Source organism: Hyperolius riggenbachi, chromosome 2 (genome assembly GCF_040937935.1).
Source record: "Hyperolius riggenbachi isolate aHypRig1 chromosome 2, aHypRig1.pri, whole genome shotgun sequence".
NCBI lineage: Eukaryota > Metazoa > Chordata > Amphibia > Anura > Hyperoliidae > Hyperolius > Hyperolius riggenbachi.
The window spans coordinates 462,883,656-462,902,364 of record NC_090647.1 but is presented as its reverse complement, the minus strand read 5'-3'; the positions used below and the strand labels follow the sequence as shown (position 1 = coordinate 462,902,364).

At 45.7% G+C, this 18,709-nt stretch overlaps 1 protein-coding gene across 3 annotated transcripts in view; it reads right to left on the bottom strand.

Moving 5' to 3' along the window:
* Positions 1-18,709, bottom strand: part of RAB34 (RAB34, member RAS oncogene family) — a 102,424-nt gene that overhangs the window by 7,230 nt on the left and 76,485 nt on the right. For all 3 annotated transcript variants that reach the window (XM_068270148.1, XM_068270147.1, XM_068270149.1), the window contains exons 6-9: positions 14,954-15,018; positions 6,701-6,752; positions 6,309-6,390; positions 3,426-3,516 (exon numbers count right to left, since the gene is read on the bottom strand). In XM_068270148.1, coding sequence (XP_068126249.1) covers positions 3,426-3,516; positions 6,309-6,390; positions 6,701-6,752; positions 14,954-15,018 — 290 coding nt within the window. The remainder of the gene's footprint in view (positions 1-3,425; positions 3,517-6,308; positions 6,391-6,700; positions 6,753-14,953; positions 15,019-18,709) is intronic.

Sequence of the window (18,709 nt, the reverse complement as noted above, 5' to 3'; positions counted from 1 at the left end):
TGGGGCAGGGCTAACCGCCGCAGCCCTGCCCCACGCGCGTCTGTCAGCGCGTATCTCCGCCTCTCCCCCGCCCCTCTCAGTCTTCCTTCACTGAGAGGGGCGGGGGAGAGGCGGCGATGCGCCGCTGACAGACGCGACTGGAGGCAGGGCTGCAGCCGTTAGCCCTGCCTCCAGGAAGCAATAAATCTGCGACCTTTCTACGACACTCTTTTGCGGGGGGTGGGTTGGGGGTGAAGGGACCCCCGTTTAGCCGCGGGATAGCGGCGTTTTAGCAGGGGCACACGTGCCCCTGCTATTTATGAGCTCTGAAGCGAGATTTATTCTCGCTTCAGAGTCTCTTTAATACTGTTCTCCCCCTCTATTACGTATCTTAATTACTGTATGTATATTTTTACACATAGGTAGGGATGGCCCTGCTTAAGAGAACTCATGGAGAAGCATGTGAATAGTTTGATCAGCTGATAGATTTGTAAGGTTCTGATTTGTTGGTCCTGATCATGTGTTAAACCAGGAAGTCATCACAGCAAATCAGGACCTTACAAATCTATCAGCTGATCAAACTGATCACATGCGTCTCCATGAGTTCTTATAATCAGGGCCATCCCTACACATAGGTGCTCTGGTCTCTTTAACCATTTCAGCCCGCGGGGATTTTTCACCTTATGCATCGGAGCAATTTTCACCTCCCATTCATTCGCTAATAACTTTATCACTACTTATCACAATTTATTGATCTATATCTTGTTTTTTCCGCTACTAATTAGGCTTTCTGTGGGTGGTACATTTTCCTAAGGGCCACTTTACTGTAAATGCATTTTTACAGGATTAATAAGAAAAAAAATGTAAAAAATTCATTATTTCTCAGTTTTCGGCCATTATAGCTTTAAAATAATCCATGCTACCATAATTAAAACCTATGTATTTTATTTGCCCGTATGTCTCAGTTATTATACCATTTAAATTTTGTCCCTATCACAATGTATGGCGCCAATATTTTATTTGGAAAGAAAGGTGCATGGTTTCCGTTTTGCGCCCATCACTATTTACAAGCTTAAAATTTAAAAAATGTTTGTAGTATACATATTTAAAAAGTTCAGACCCTTAGGTAACTATTTATGTCTTTTTTTTTTTAATTGTTATTTTTTTTTTTCCATAAAATTTTTTATTTGGGGAATATTTTGGTGTTGGACATAAACAGTCAATTTTTAATGTTGCTGTATGAGTAAATTGTAATGTAAAAAAAGTGTAGATGTAGTTTTACTATTTGGCCACAAGATGGCCACCTTCATTTTTGGTTTCCCTCCTTGTACTTCTCGCTAAGCGGAAGTACAAGGGGGATGCGGAAATTCTTCAGGGCAGAAGAACTGAAGCCTCACTGGTGAGCGCTTCGGTTTTTCTGCGGGGAACAGGGATCGGTGATCGGGAACCATGTTCCCTTTCACTGATCCCAGGGCTACCGGGGGACACGGGGGCGCGCGCGGGAGCCCAGCCGCCCGGACGTGAGTTTCACGTCTGGGCAGCTGAAATGGTTAAGTAAAGTGAGGCCTCTTTTTAAAGGACAACTGAAGTGACAAGAATATAGAGGCTGCCATATTTATTTTGTTTTAAACAATACCAGTTTCCTGGCTGTCCAGCCGATCTATAGGCTGCAGTAGTGACTGAATCACAGCAGAAATAAGCATGCAGCTAATCTTATCAGATCTATGGCTAAAAGTATTAGAGGCAGAAGATCAGCAGGACAGCCAGGCAACAGGTATTGCTTAAAAGGAAATAAACATGGCAGCCTCCAAAGCCTTCTTGCTACAGTTGTACTTTCTGAGTAGGACCTGTTGATTTCCCAACGAACAAAGCACAGAAAGACTGCAGCTAAACATCTCTTTTTCTTTTTACTTTAGTTACCTTTTAAAGGACACCTAAACTGAGAGAGATATGGGTGCTGCCATATTTATTTATCCAATACCAGTTGTCTGGTGTCCTGCTGATCTCTTCGGTTGCAGTTGTACCCAGATCACACACCTGAAACAAGCATGAGGCTATTCTAGGCAGACACTTCAGTAAGGACATCTATCTGCATGCTTGTTCAAGGACTACAGTATGACTAAAAGTATTACAGGCAGAGGATCAACAGGACAGCCAGGCAATCTGTATTGTTTAAAAGGAAATAAATATGGCAGCCTCCATGTGCCTCTCACTTCCGGTGTCCTTTATAATGCTGGGTACACACCATAAGATTTTCCTCTCGATAGATGGATTCGATAGATAATTTCTGACATGTTCAATATTCCTTCCGATCGATTCTGTGCTCGATTTTTCTTAAAAGTGAATGGAAATCGATAAGAGAATCGAGCGAAAAATCGGTCGGGTGGAAAATAGAGCGGAAAAACGTGTTGTGTGTACCCAGCATAAAGCTACTAAGGACAGATGATAAAGTGGTGATGATGATGGGGTCTGAGGCCTGGTGCACACCAGAGGAGTTTTTCTGAGCGTTTTGAGTTTTTAAATCTGCTGCTAATGTTATCCTATGTGTCTGTGCACACTGGAGCAATGAGGTTTTGTAAAAAACCCCATAGCATTACATTGGGCAGAGCTTTTAAAACCTCTAAAGCTCTTCCCAATGTAATGCTATGGGGTTTTTTACAAAACCTCATTGCTCCAGTGTGCACAGACACATAGGATAACATTAGCAGCAGATTTAAAAACTCAAAACGCTCAGAAAAGCTCCTCTGGTGTGCACCAGGCCTAACAGAAGTGGAGATGGCCATGTTAGGTTATGTGTAGGGTCTGACAGAAGTGGAGATGGCCATGTTAGGTTATGTGTAGGGTCTGACTGGAAGTGGAGATGGCCATGTTAGGTTATGTGTAGGGTCTGACAGAAGTGGAGATGGCCATATTAGGTTATGTGTAGGGTCTGACAGAAGTGGAGATGGCCATGTTAGGTTATGTGTAGGGTCTGACAGAAGTGGAGATGGCCATGTTAGGTTATGTGTAAGGTCTGACAGAAGTGGAGATGGCCATGTTAGGTTATTTGTAGGGTCTGACAGAAGTGGAGATGGCCATGTTAGGTTATGTGTAGGGTCTGACAGAAGTGGAGATGGCCATATTAGGTTATGTGTAGGGTCTGACAGAAGTGGAGATGGCCATGTTAGGTTATGTGTAGGGTCTGACAGAAGTGGAGATGGCCATGTTAGGTTATGTGTAGGGTCTGACAGAAGTGGAGATGGCCATATTAGGTTATGTGTAGGGTCTGACAGAAGTGGAGATGGCCATGTTAGGTTATGTGTAGGGTCTGACAGAAGTGGAGATGGCCATATTAGGTTATGTGTAGGGTCTGACAGAAGTGGAGATGGCCATGTTAGGTTATGTGTAGGCTACAACCAAAGACATGGAAGGTTAACTAAAAGGCTATTTAGACAGAGCACTCGTACCTGTTAATGAGGACACAGACCAGTATTCTGCCTGCATCTCTTTGGCCACTTTTATTGCATCGCGCTCCATCAGGCCATACTGAGCAGGTGACTGCAAGGGATAAACATCACACTTTACTTACAAGTCATAGCATATTATTATACATCTGCCATAGTCTTTACTGCTGTCATTGACCTCACTGGATACTCTCCCCTCCAGTTCTCAGTGACCTGCCCCAGATTAAAATATACTGTTTGGTCTGGTCGTGATTTCAAAGTGATTGAATCTGTCGGTAAAAATCAATGCATGAATGGCCGGCTTAAAGCCCTATCTACTTGATTTGATTCTTTGTGCGATTCGATTACGATTCTATTTACGATCCGATAAAATCCGACATGTCCGATTGAGATTCGATTCGATTCAATTTGCCACTGTTTTGCAATGGAAAATCGAATTGAATTGAATCCAGATCTGAGATGTCGGATTTAATCGGATCGTAAATAGAATCGGAATTGAATCCCACAAAGAATCGTTTCGTGTAGATTGGGCTTAAGATAGATTCAAAAGGTTAAAAAATCTTGTCCAGCTGATTTTGTTTCTACCAGAGATAACTTGGCACCGGCAATATCTGCTTTCCACTTCCTCCTTTCTTCCATCAGCAATTATCTGCATCCCTGCGGCTGCATGCGATCAGACCAATCTCCTCTGACAGACTGTATCTGCATGTCTGATGGTCAACAGGGCTACAGCCAGCCTTAGGCCAGTTTCACACTGCACACTGGTGGCAGCAATGCAGTGTGTTACACCCGCTACACTGCCAGAACAGGCCTTCAGGGAACACCGCATTAGCACGTTGACTCTTTTAAAAACCCTGCATTGCCATAGACTAATATGACTTCCGAGCCAAGGCAGATCGCCGCGGATCCCGCACGGTAAACATAGTTCTGCGCTAGCATTAGATTAGGGACTTCTGGCGCAGTGTACCGCAATGTGGGAAGTATGAACTTCCCTATAGGGCTGCATTAGATTGCGGTAGCAGTGGGTCAATTTGACGCAAAAGGGCCCGCAAAAATCCGGAGAGTGGAAAAAAGTCTGGCACTATAGTTTATTCACAGCGAAGTGACACAAAACAGCAAGGTGAAAGGTAGCATTGCATATGAATGGCAGGCTTGACAGACATCAAGGAAACATGTCATCACAAATGTGTCCAAAAGCTGTACATGGGTCCCACAAAAGGGTAATTCAGCGTTCCGTCCTCCGAGTTGCTATGACTCAGAGGGGAATAGTATTTAACGACAACGAGTGGCAGCAGGGTGAGCCGTCATTTGGCTCACCCTGCGCTCAGTGCACCGGCGGAGCATTAATACGTACACCCCAGCCCCCCCCTCCCTTCTCCATAGACCAGAACATGCGGCTCAGCAGACACTCACATATGCATTTCTATACAACGATTGTTTCTAAACCGTCATCTAACACAGTTATGAATGATCATTTTACATGGAAGGGATGGAAGGTCTCACTTACCAAGAAAGGTTAGATAAACTGGATTTATTTAGTTTAGAGAAAAGACGCCTTAAGGTACATACACACGTCGGACTTCCAGACGACCGGTCGTTCGGACGTCAAATCGGGCGTGTGTACAGTCTGTCGTTCAGCTGATAAGAGCGGACTTGAGCGATCCGCCAAGTGGATCGCTTTACTCCGCTCTTATCAGCTGAACGACAGACTGTACACACGCCCAATTTGACGTCCGAACGACCGGTCGTTTGGACGTCAAAACGACGGGTCGTTTGCACAAAACCGACGTGTGTATGTACCTTTAGAGGGGAACTAATTAACATGTATAAATACATTAGAGTGCAATATAAAAGCTTGGCGGATGAGCTTTTTGTCCCTAGGCCTTCTCAAGGGACTAGAGGACATGATCTGCGCATGGAGGAAAAACGTTTCAGCCATTTATTTAGGAAAGGGTTCTTTACAGTAAGAGTGATTAAGATGTGGAATGCATTGCCACAGGAAGTCGTTATGGCAAATTCTATACCTGCATTTAAAGGGGGCTTAGATGCTTTCCTTGCATTGAAAGACATCCATGGCTACAATTACTAGGTAATGCCCAGTGATGTTAAGCCAGGGATTTTATCTGATTGCCATCTGGAGTCGGGAAGGAATTTTTTTCCCTTTTGGGGCTAATTGGACCATGCCTTGTAAGGGTTTTTTGCCTTCCTCTGGATCAACAGGGATATGTGAGGGAGCAGGCTGGTGTTGTGCTTGTTCTCTGGTTGAACTCGATGGACGTATGTCTTTTTTCAACCTAAATAACTATGTAACTATGACAGTATTTTACTGCTTGTGTGTGGCTACAGATGTGTGCTGAACACAGATGATCATACAGGACAATAGGGCCTATTTCCTCTACACGCAGATTCCGCACATGAATTTGCGCATCCAAAATGCAACACATGCTAGTGAATGGAGCTATTTCCATTCAATTCAAATTTCTGGATGCGATGCAGTGCGTAAACAATCTGGATGGTATGCTGCATTTTGCATGCAGGTGGGATTTGGATGTGAATTGTGGCTAATGCAAGTCAATTGGGCCACAATGGGCCTGTTTCCACTACATTCAGATTCTAGATGCAGAAAAACCGACTCCAATGAATGCCTATGGGCCTGTTTTCACTAACGTGTTCACAGGCATTCTTAGTAGTCAATTTTTCTGCATCTAGAATCTGCGTGTAGTAGATAGCCACGTCCTAAATCTGGATGCAGAAATGTGGAAATAGGCCCTCAATCATCCAGTGTCTGTGTGAAGCTAGAGACTTGCACCTATATAAGACTATTGAAAGATACCCCTTTTCTAGCAATCCGCATCCAATAAACCATTTAAATATTACAGTACTTACAGTGAGATCCTTCTTTGAACCGACTAAAAAAAGTAACACAGAAGACGGATCATTTTCCTTTAAAGCATCCTGAAGCCACTGCCTGTTAAATAACGCACAGTGTTAAAGAAAGTCTGTAGTGCAAAGAATATGCTGGCTGCCATCCTTATTCCCTTTCACAAATCCCAGCTGCCTGTCTGTCGTACTTACGGTCTGGCTTAGTATTTGAGTCACTCACCTACAGCGACCATGCAAGTCAGATGTGAGTCAGCTGATCTGCATGCTTGTCTGTGTGACTCAGAACATAATAAAGGCAGAGGATTAACACAACTGCCAGGCAAGCAATATTTTTGAAAGGGGATAAACATGGCGGTGTTAAGCATAATGCAGTTATTTAGTTGTAACGTACTTACTTTGTGTGTTCTAAAGTTGAAATATCTGATAGATCAAAGGCTATAATAATTGCTGAAAGACAATAAAGAAAAAAAATTAAAATAAATTCAGTATTAAAGGGACTCCAAGCTCAAGTAAAAAAAGAAAGTTGTACTCACCCGGGGCTTTTTCCAGCCCAGTGCTGGTCGGGAGGTCCCACGACGGCGTCCTGGCTCCTCTCCTAGTCCCCGCTCCGGAATGGCTGACCGGCCGCAGCCCGGGCGACACTCTGCTGAGTGTCGGGCTGTTCCTTCCGCGTATGACGCGGCTGACGTCACACGCCGGCCACCTCGCGTCATCACGGCGGCCGGCGTGAAAGTACTGCGCATGCGCGGTTAAAGCGCGCATGCGCCGTACTGCCACGCCGGCCGCCGTGATGATGCGAGGCGGCCGGCGTGTGACGTCAGCTGCGTCTTACGCGGAAGGAACAGCCCGACACTCAGCAGAGTGTCGCCCGGGCTGCGGCCGGTCAGCCATTCCGGAGCGGGGACTAGGAGAGGAGCCAGGACACCGTCGTGGGACCTCCCGACCAGCACTGGGCTGGAAAAAGCCCCGGGTGAGTACAACTTTCTTTTTTTACTTGAGCTTGGAGTCCCTTTAAACATTCAGACCTTCTTAATTTGTGTTCTTTCTGAAGCTTGCTGATATTCTATAGTATTTTTGTTTTTTATACACTCTTATTTTTTTTAGTTTTCAAGGCATTTGGCAACGTTTCATGGGTGTGATGCAGAATGAGATGCCCTCAGGACGTGTGAGTCCTTAACCACCTTATTTGTCAATGAGTTAGATCCAAACTACAGAATTCTCAGTTACACAGATGTGTTTCTAGCCTACAGGCTAGTGATACGTTGTGTTGTTATGGAGGGGGCGATAGGACGATGCACAGTATAATAGAGCAAGAGGGGTAAGGAGAAGAACAATGGGCTCGACCTGTGCTTTGCTGAGGTGATCCAGCATTTTGTATCCCTTGGCAACAAAAACATGTTGGCTTTCGTGCTAATTTGAAGCTGATTTGTGGATGTATGTCTATACCATAAGCGTGCAATAAAGTTTTGAAATATCAGGGGGTCCTGTGACTTGTGCAATTTATCCTTGATCTATACACCCTAGATTGCCCTGACCGGCCACCTGGGCCAAGAAACATCTTGCATGTGTACGGGGCTTAAAAGACAACTGGCCTGAGAGGGATATTCGATTGCTCAGGATCTATGACTAAAAGTATTAAGCCTTGTACACACGCTGTACTACAGGGGATGATGGGTCCGTCAGACCCTCCCGCTGGGCGGGCGTTCCAGCGACAGTATAGCGTGTGTACAGTCTGCCTGTCCGCATCTCCAACACAGGTTAGAGATACTGGGAAACATGGTATGTAAGCGGGAAGGAGTAAGGTACCATCGAGTTAAAAGTTTATAGCCTGACTCCTGGAGTCTAGAGGATATGGATGATTTATGGGCAAAGATTAGAATCTTGTCCCATTGTTTGTCGGTGAACGTTAGGCCCAAGTCGTGTTCCCATTTGTTTCGAAATTGGGCTGATGGGGCGGTAGCATCGTTCAATAGAGAGTACATTAGAGAAATCGTTCCCCGTATTTGGCCCTCGTCCATACATGTTTGTTCAAAGATGGTAAGGGATCTGTTAAAGCTAGATTTAGGCCCTTGGGAAAGGAGGAAGTGCTTAAATTGAATCCAGCTCCAGGGGTCTAGATTCTGTGTCCCTACAATTTGGCTTAGTGCTCGAAGGTGTGCCCAGTCCCATTCTCCAGCATGTGATGGGCTCGTATAGTCGGTCCCCCCCCCCCTCCAGGCTGGGTAGCTCCTTGCCGGTAGTCCCGGCGAGAAAGCAGGGTTATCCAGGATGGGCAAGAGGGGAGTGGGCCATGGAGACATTAGGGGTAAGTGCCTATATCTAGCAAAAATGCTAATAGTATGAGCCACCAGAGTGGCAGCAGGGTCTGGAATTTTTCTGAATTTGGTGGCCCAGGGAACATTGCTTAACTTATCTTTTAGGAGTTCCCTCTCCATTCCCACCCAACTTTTATGATCGGCATGCCTGTGCCAATCAATAATTTGGATCAGGACCGCGGCAGTATAGTATAATTTAGGATTGGGGATGGCCATTCCCCCCGATTCCTTGGGAGCTATCTGGGTCTGATATTTCAACCTGGGCTTACGTCCATTCCAGATAAACTTGGAAAAGGCTTGGGTCATCATCTTGAAGAATGAAGATGGACTATGGATAGGAAGGGTCTGGAACAAGTAAAGTAGCCGCGGCATAATCGTCATCTTAATTATACTAGATCTTCCAAACCAGGAAAATTGCTGTTTATTCCAGTTTTGAAGGTCTTTTTTGATTCGTTCTAGAGCAGGGGTAAAATTATTGGAGACCAGATCTCTTGGGTCTGGTGTAATGTGCACTCCCAAGTATTTCAAGTAAGTTGGGGGCCACTTATATGGGAAATTACTCTGAATAGTAGATTTGAGAGTTTATGGGAATAGGACTCCAATCGCCTCACTCTTGTCATAATTGATTGACATATTTGAGAGAAGCCCATATTTCCGAAATTCCAGAAGAAGGTTGGGTAAAGAGATATGTGGATTGGTCAAATAAAATAGCATATCATCTGCGTAAGCGGCGACCTTATGCTGGGATTTCGGAAACGTCACCCCCCCAATGTCTGTGTTGTTGCGTACTGTACAGAGAAAGGGTTTGAGGGTTAATGCAAATATGAGTGGGGAAAGCGGACACCCCTGACGGGTGCCATTTTGGATATTAAATGTATCTGAGAGGACCCCATTAGCTTTGACTTTCGCATTAGGACATGAGTATAAGGCAAGAATTCTTTTGCGCATCATACCTCCCAAACCAATGTGACGTAGGGTCCCTTCAATGAAGTCCACCCTGTCGAATGCTTTCTCAGCATCTGTGGATAGTAGCAAGGTAGGAGTGGACTGGGACCTCACCCAATGTAACACATTGAGGGTACGGATTGTGTTGTCCCTTGCCTCGCGTCCCGGGACAAACCCCACTTGGTCCAAGTGAACGAGGTTAGGTAGTAGGGGGGCCAGCCTATTAGCAAGCATTTTGGAATATAACTTCAGATCCACGTTGAGGAGAGAGATTGGTCGGTAGCTTTGGCATTAGGCCGGATCCTTTCCTTCTTTGTGGATGACAGTGATGTGGGATTCGAGCATTTGAGAGGGAAACCAATGTTGGTCTAGTGGCTGTTCTGTAATTAAGTTACAGGCCTTTAAAAGGTGCGGGGAGATTAGGTTCCTAAATTTCTTATAATATTCTAAGGAGTACCCATCTGGGCCTGGGGCTTTACCTGTGGGCATTTGAGAAAGAGCCAGCCCCAACTCATCCTCCGTGAAAGGTTCCTCAAGAGCCTCTGCGTCAGACTGTGACAGACGAGGCATTTGAGATTCCTTCAGATATGATTTAATCTTGTCCCGCTTTTTGGCTGTGGAAAGATTAAGTGACGAGGAGGGGAGATTATATAGGCTAGCGTAATATTCCTTAAAGATTCTCGATATATTTTTGTAGTCATGATGCAGTGTAGATGACCTATCCTTGACACAAGATATATAGCTGGAGGTTTGCTGAGATCTCAATGCCCTTGCTAACATAAACCCACATTTGTTACCCCACTCATAAAACGTACGACGGCATCTTTCTGCTGCAAATTTGGCTTTGTGGAATAGTAAAGATTTAAGGCGCTCTCTTGCTTCTGTTAGAGCAGACATTGTGGACGAGGACATGTCTCCCTTATGTTTCGATTCTAGTTCGCTAATAAGCGATAGGGAGTCTTTTATGTCTTTCTCCCTTTCCCTCTTGCGACGGGCACCTTCACGAATCAGTATGCCACGCACAAAGGATTTATGTGTTTGCCAGATGGTCATAGGGGACATACCCTCACCCACATTTATCTGAAAGAACTCCTCAATTTCGCCTTTAATTTTTGGGTAAATTTGCCTGTCTTGTATCAGGGAGTTGTTTATGCGCCAGGTGGGCGGTCTAGATCTATTGTCTCCCCAGGATAATTCAAATCAGACTGGGGCATGGTCTGATAGGGTCATGTTACCTATGCCAGGGGAGGCAGACACTGATAGCAAGTTGTGCGAAATAAACACGTAATCTATCCTAGTGTAAGAGTTGTGCGGAAATGAAAAGAAGGTATAATCTTTTTGAGAAAGGCTATGAAGTCTCCATACATCCACCAGCTGCATATCACGTAACAAGGCTTTACACTTGCGGAGGAGCTTTTTTGAAAGAGGGGATTTCTGGGAGGATGAGTCAAGAACAGGCTCCAATGCCACATTTAAGTCCCCTCCGAGAATTATGCTGCCTTCTGCAAAGGTGTTCAGTTTAGAGAGAAAATTTTGGAGGAAAAGAGCCTGCTGAGTATTAGGTGCATAAAAGGAGCCAATCGTGACTTTTTGGTTGCAGAGTATGCCCTTGATTAGATTAAAGCGACCCAATTTGTCCCCAAGTTCCTCAATAAGCGTAAAGGGAGTGTCCTTGGCGATCAGGATCGCAGAGCCTTTCGTTTTTGTATCTTGTGGGGAGCTATAGAAGGCAGATTTGTAGTATCTGCTAAATAATTTAGGTGGCGATGGGCCTTAAATAAGTTTCCTGTAAACAGACTATATTGGCTCCTTCCCTGCGACACAGATTCAACACAGCTGATCTCTTCTCTGGTATATTTAAGCCCCTGGCGTTCAAGGAGAGAACTTTAAGTGACTGCTTGAATGTGGGATAAAAATCCCAGGATCCCCCCAGCTCGTCCAGACCCCCCCGCTAGCCACACACTCAGAAAGAAAGGATGATAGAGAAAAGAGCAAAGAGAGAAAGGAGTGATAGAAAAAAAGGATTGCATAAGAACTTGTGTAACAAACCACAGAAATATCGCAAGAGGTACGCTTCTACATACCTTCTTAGTGTTAGGCCTGTGACAGGCCTGTTTATGGATATTAACATCCAGATCTCCCACGAGCCGAAGGGGCTCGTGGGGATGAGGTGGCAAAACACCCTGGGGTAAGAAAGTCCACACCATAGTTAGGAGTGGAGTGGCTGTCCCCATGTGCATACTTTAAACGCAACAACCTTAATGCATCCCATCAAGGGAGAAAAATAAACTTCAAGAGATATAGGAACCTTTGTCAGCTGTCAGCATGAGAACGCTAGAGATCACAGTTTGGAGTCTTCCCAGCTGCGGCCCTGTTTTCACCAACCCTCCGCCTAGCTTATGCTAAAGCTTCCCATTTAGGCCCCATCCAAAGTGCACCCCCCCGGAAAGACTTGGAAGATGGAGGAGCACCTCATATTACTAATCCGCAATGGGGTGCTTACCTTGCATGAGCAAAGGGTGATCCTCTAACTGAGATAGTAGAACCTGTTTCCCTGGGAATCCATTGAGCTCGATGCAACAGAGCCCCCCGTCCCCAGCTGCCCCCCCTCCCCCAGCAGCTAAGAGCAACTTTCCGCACCCACCAGGCCAGAAGCCCCCTATCTCATACACACAGTTAGGTATCTCATATTACTTATTTCTACACAAGTACACTTTACATAGAGAAGCAGTATGCAGTACAAATCTCAACAAACAGTTGATTGAGTGGGCCAGCGAACATCAAGCATGTACAGAAGTCACTGGGAGAGGGGTACGGGACTCCATCATCGCAACAGGGGGGAGAAGGGGGGCAGCCCAGCGACACAAGGCCCCGCCGTGCATTCGCTTCCAGTATAAAACTTCCATTAGGCTCCAGTCAGCTCCTGGGTGATCCAGCGATTCATATATCCCATGCCGACTGGTTATTTGCGGATATAGGTGGGAGAGATGAGAAGGCTGGGATGTGACAACTATAGTCCCAAATAGCGTTCTCAGGGGATCCCTGTAGGCTCCATGTATCTGTGCGTCACAAGACGCTAAGGCCTTCCAGATTAGCGTCTTTAGTTGCGCATACATCCCCAAGGGGGGTCACAAGGAGGGCACACCGGAGCGGGCCCATGCTGTCAGTGAAAGTCTAGGCGAGGGCCAGAGGGCAATCCAATAGCAAAGTACTCACGTTACTGTCGTCTCGATCTACGAGTCTTCGGTGGACGCGATGGATCGAAGGAGTCTGGATCCCACTCAGGGAACTCAACCGCAGGCATGGAGATATCCTTAAAGAAGGCCGGAAGCTCACGTGGGTGCCGTAAGATGGCGGTCTTGGGTCCTTTCCACGCCACTAGTTGGAAGGGGAAACCCCAATGGTAGGTGATTCCAGCCTGCTGTAGTGCTTTGACTAGCGGGCGCAAGGCCCAGCGCTGGGGCAGAGTAGAGGGTGCCAGGTCTTGATATAGGGAGATTGAGGAGCCCTGCCATTCCACCTGATCTTTATTACGGGCCGCTGCCATGATTTCTTCTTTTTCTTTGTAGTTATGTAGTCGGCAGATGATGTCTCGTGGTGGTTCTTGACTAGTAGGCACCGCCCGTAAGGCTCTATGTGCACGATCAAACTTGATTCTTCTGTCCTCCTGCCTGCCCAGGACTCCGTTAAAAATCGAGCATGGGGACAATCTTGTCCGTTTGCACCGTCTCTGGAACGCCGCGCACCCTTATATTGTTGCTTCTCCCTCTGTTCTGCAGGTCCTCCAGCTGCCACCGGAAAGACTGCGAGCTGGCGAGTTGTTTTTCGCTTGCTGCTCTAAGAGAGGCCACCTCTGCTTGCAGAGTGGCAATATCAGCTTCTGCGGTGGAGACACGATCCGACAGGCCTGTAATATCAGCGTGGATCGCCGCTATTTCAGTCTTTGTGGACGTGACGATCCTCTCCGTCTGCTCATCTAGGTCTTGATTCGTGGGTAGGCTACGGAGGTAGCGCCATATGTCTTCAAGGTTGCAGAGAGCTGAGGGGCCCGCCTTCATAGAGGAAGACGTTGCGGCCTGTTTAATTTGGTCCGCTGGATCCGCCATCTTAGGAGGCTCCGTGCTGGGGTGAGCTGCTTGAGAATATCGGGTAACCGGCCTCTGTGTAAGGGATGGTGGACACCGTTTCTTTGCGGGTTGTCTCTCGGCCTTCTTCATGCCCCTTAGGGATCTTTTTGGCAAGAAATTGCTCGGCTGTAAGCTTTCTAAAGCACACCGGGACAGGAGCCGAGCTTCCACACGACCTCACTCCTCCATGGTCGGCTCCGCCCCGTTTTTTTTTTTTTTTTTTTAACTCATTGCTTTATTGAGTTTATCACAAGAAAACATTTACAAAACATATGTTGCATTCAGGGTTACAATAAAAGGTAAATCACTGAAAGCATCGTAATGAGGCAAAATGACTTAATTGCATTAAAATGGCGGAACCTCTGAAACTCTAGAAGGCTAAGGAGGAAAACCACTGCTGATCAAGAGCAAAGCGGGAGACTGCAGCTGAATGATTGATCGCTGCAAAAGGGGCTTCGGAGGACTTCTACTGGCATCATCGGGTAGGCCACGCCCCCTGCTTTTCTCTTGCAGGAATAGCAATGAGGACGGCCACAGCAAGGGGAAGACTAGGCGTTGTAGGAGAGTGAGCCATGCCAGGACGGAGGTAGTCTGCCGGAGAGGCAGAGGATAAGGAGGCCTGTGACTGGTAACATCCCCTGGCGGCTTCCCGACCCCAGGACCTCCCGCTTCCTGTACTGGAGACCATATCTCTACTGCGACACCCCACACACTCCTACGGTAAGAGAGAGGCGCTGGGTGTCACTTGTATGTCTACAGATTGCCTGATCTCCCTGAATTGACACCCCAGCATGTCCAGTGTAGCATCTGTAGATTAGAGTTGGTGGTTTGGCTTGTTACTTTAGCTGGGGACAGTGGGGATTAGTGTAATGGGAGCTACTTTAGCTGGGGGGGGGGAGGAATAGGGGATTAATGTAGCAGGGGCTACTTTAGTTTGGGGGCAGTGGGGATTAGTGTAGGTGGGGGTTACTGTAACTGCGTTGGGGCAGCAGGGGTTACTTTAGTTGGGCAGTGTAGCTTAGATAGAGACCAATTGGGGGGTAAAGCTCCACAAGACGACCCTGCACCACACACCAGGTTTAGTATATTTTTTCCTTAGGTGCGTCTTATGGTTAAAATATGGTATATAAAACTTACATAACTGTACTGTCTGATGCCCTTATTGCATAGATATGTACTGTAAATGAATTTACACCCTCTACTGTGTACAGAGCTATGGAATATGATGGTGCTTTATCAATAACATAATAATAAGCCTTACCTTGGGCACCTCTGTAGTATGTTGAGGCAATGCACTTAAATCTCTCTTGCCCTGCTGTGTCCCAGCTAATAAGAAAAAGCAAAAATAAATACAAAACAATAAGCAAATAAACAAAAACAAAACTAGCTGTGAGTCTGTGACTAGCTGTGTAAATGAAGAATGAGGTGCAGTATAATAGTCATAGCTATTCTGACAGATTAATATTTCTGTTGCACACTGGCAGGGCTGGTCCTCAATACCAGCGCTGGACAAGCGCTCCCCCTATGGAGTCACATCTGACTCCATACAAAGTTCCCATTCATTAATCTCCCTTCTAGGCCACCATGATCACTTCCCTAGTTACAATGTAACAACGCATTACTTCCTATAGCATACTTATTGTAATAGGAAGTACTCAGCAGGGACATCTTGTGGCCAAATAGTAAAATTACACCTACTGACTTTAGGGAATCATTTTTTTAAATATGTATGTCAAGAGGGCATATTATTATTAAATTATGGGCTAAAAATTAGTGATGGATGTAAAACTGAAGAAATGCACCTTTATTTCCTTTATATAAAATATTGTCACCATACATTATACTAGGGATATAATTTTAACGTTGCAATAACCGGGGCAAATGGCCAAATAAAATGTGTGGATTTTAATTACGGTAGCATAAATTCTTTTAAAGCTATAATGGCTAAAATCTGAGAAATAATGCATTTTTATCATTTTTTTCTTATTATTCCCATTATAAAGCATTTAGAATAAAATAGTTCTTAGCATAATGTACCACCCAAAGAAAGCCCAATTGGTGGCGGAAAAAACAAGGTACAGATCATTTTATTATGATTAGTAATGGTAAACTTATTCGGTAATAAAAGGGAGGAGTGCTGAAATGTGAAAATTCCTCTTGTCCATAAGGTGAAAAATACCCACGGGCTGAAATGGTTAAAGTGAACCAGAGACGAAGCACCCCCATGTATTTTACCATATATATCAGTAGGAACATTAGAGAAAACACCTACCCTGCTCTCTGTTTCATTCTTCACTGCTCAGCCTGCTTCTAATCAGCCCTGATAAAATCCCCGACTGAGCATTCAGTCTGGCTTTGCTCAGGAATCATTATAGCTGAGTCTGTCTTCTCTGATGTCTTTTCAAGCCCAAGCCTGCCCCCTTCTGGCTCTGCTATAATGACTCAGCTATAATGATTCCTGAGCAAAGCCAGACTGAATGCTCAGTCTGGGATTTTATCAGGGCTGATAACAAGCAGGCTGAGCAGTGAACAATGAAACAGAGAGCAAGGTGGGTGTTTTCTCTACTGTTCCCACTGATATATATGGTCAAATACATTAGGGTGCTTCGTCTCTGGTTCACTTTAAGGAGGGGGGGGGGGAATTAAAATAATAGGTCGTTTTTAATAAATAAATAAAAAAAATCACAGCAGCAATCAAATACCACAAAAAGAAAGCTCTATTTGTGAGAAGAAAAGGAGGTAAAATTCATTTGGGTGCTAAGTTGTATGACCAAGCAATAAGCCAATAAGTGCCAAATTGTAAAAAATGGCCTAGTCACTAGGGGGGTATAAACCTCTGGTCTTCAAGTGGCCGAAAAGCGCTTGCATAATGTATTTGTATGGGAAAGATCACACCAGAGCAATGTGATTTTTTTCCCCCAAATGCAAATGTTCGTCCTGCAGCATTTCTGAGGCTCTAAAAACCGAGTGATTTTCCAAGCATTTTTTTTTTTTTTTCAAAAAACCGGTTCACTTCCAGCTTAAACTGCACAAAAAATAAAAAATCTCTGCACCAAAACGCTCAAAACAAATCGCCAGTCATAACTAGGAAAACGCTAGGCACAAGCCTAGAATTGCTTAGAAAAATTGCTTCTAAAAACGCTTAGCGTTTGTGATTACACTAGCGATTTTTGGTGTGCACTAGCCCTCACTCTGAATCAGGGCTCAAAACCACTAGCAGCCTTTTCTAAGCACTAATGATTTGAAAAGGCTCTGACTAATGCAATGCTATGGGGATTTTTATATAATCATAGCATTACATTAGCAAGAGTTTTCAAATTGCAAAGTGCTCAGAAACGCGCTCCTAGTGGGTTCCATGCCTAAGTCATCTTTTAGCCAGGGGTTCAGCATATCATTCAGGAAAATAAATTCCACCTGTTTTAAAGAAATAAGCAATCTATTCAGTTCACCCACACAAATTGTCAAGATTAGTGCCACACATTATTTCATTGGATCTGAGCACACAGTCTCCCAACCCAAACACCATGATCCTAACAACACAATCTGTAGGCTTAAGTGTCCAGGCTGCTGCCAGTAAAGGTGGCCATTCATCTAGCGATGAAGGGCAGTTTCAACCAAGAGACAGATCTTTCTCTGATCTAATCTGACCGGAGAGAGACCTGTCAGCTGGTCATATACCTCTGGCTGATACCTGATCAATTTCAACATGAAATCTTGCATGAATCAGACAAGTGACGACCCCTCCCCATCCCCCAATTGTAAAGTGTGCCCCCAGTTGCCCTGTGCATGAATACTTCGCCTGTTGGTTTTTGCCCCTGGCTCCGCCCACATACACATGCCCCACGTGGTTGTCGGCGTAATGTGGGCACGTGTGTGACATTGACGTGGGGCGCTTGTATGTGAGGAAGAGTGCGGAGATGGAACAAGCAGCTGACACCGACAGGTAAAGTATTCATGCACAGGCACTGGGGGCACATTTTACACTGGGGGTTCCATCGCTCATCCCAATATCGCACGCCTTTACCGCCGCGCATCTTGAAGTATGTCCAATCAATACATGCGACTAATTTCGGCCCGCAATTGGTCACATTGTTGATTGGGGAATGCTCTTGACAGCACCAATTTTCATCCAATTATAATATTCCAATCGGATGGGCGATCGGCCACCAAGTTGCCCTTATGTATGGCCACCATAACTCTACTGGGATGAGATGTAGAAAATAACTAACCACACCCACTGCTTTGTGCAGCTGATTAAAAAGGAAGTACCTGAGATGTCTATACTAAAATACAGAGTACAGATTCCAGGCTAGAAAAGTGCAGTTTATGTTTACAGAAAATTGATGGGTTGCTTGACATCGGACTTGAAAGGCGATTTTTTGATTATGTGGCTGTAAACTATATGTATTGGCAACATTTATACATGCCTATAGCAAAAATAATGAAAATAAAGCTACAAAATTTCCCTTTAAGCACTAAGGTTAGAATGGCAGCCTCCATAGCTTTGGGATGACAGGTTTTGTTTAAAGGGATTTCGAGCTCTGAATAAAAACGAAATTGGTACTCACCTGGGGCTTTCTGCAGCCCACCGTAGGTCGGGAGGTCCCACGGCATCCATCTGGCTCTTCTCCCAGGGCCTGGTCAGAAATGGCTGCCCGGCGGCTCCTGGTGACACTTTGCCCAAGTCTCGGGCTCCTTCTTTCTCATACATCACGTCTGACATCACCACGCCGGCCGCCTCGCGTCATCACGCCGGCAGGCGTGACAGTATGGCGCATGCGCGGTTTAATCGCGCATGCGCCGTACTGTCACGCCGGCCGCCGTGATGATGCAAGGCGGCTGGCGGATGAAGGAGCCCGACACTCGGGCCAAGTGTCGCCGGGAGCTGCCGGGCAGCCATTTCTGACTAGGCCCTGGGAGAAGAGCCAGATGGATGCCGTGGGACCTCCCGACCTACAGTGGGCTGCAGAAAGCCCCAGGTGAGTACCAATTTAGTTTTTATCCAGAGCTCGGAGTC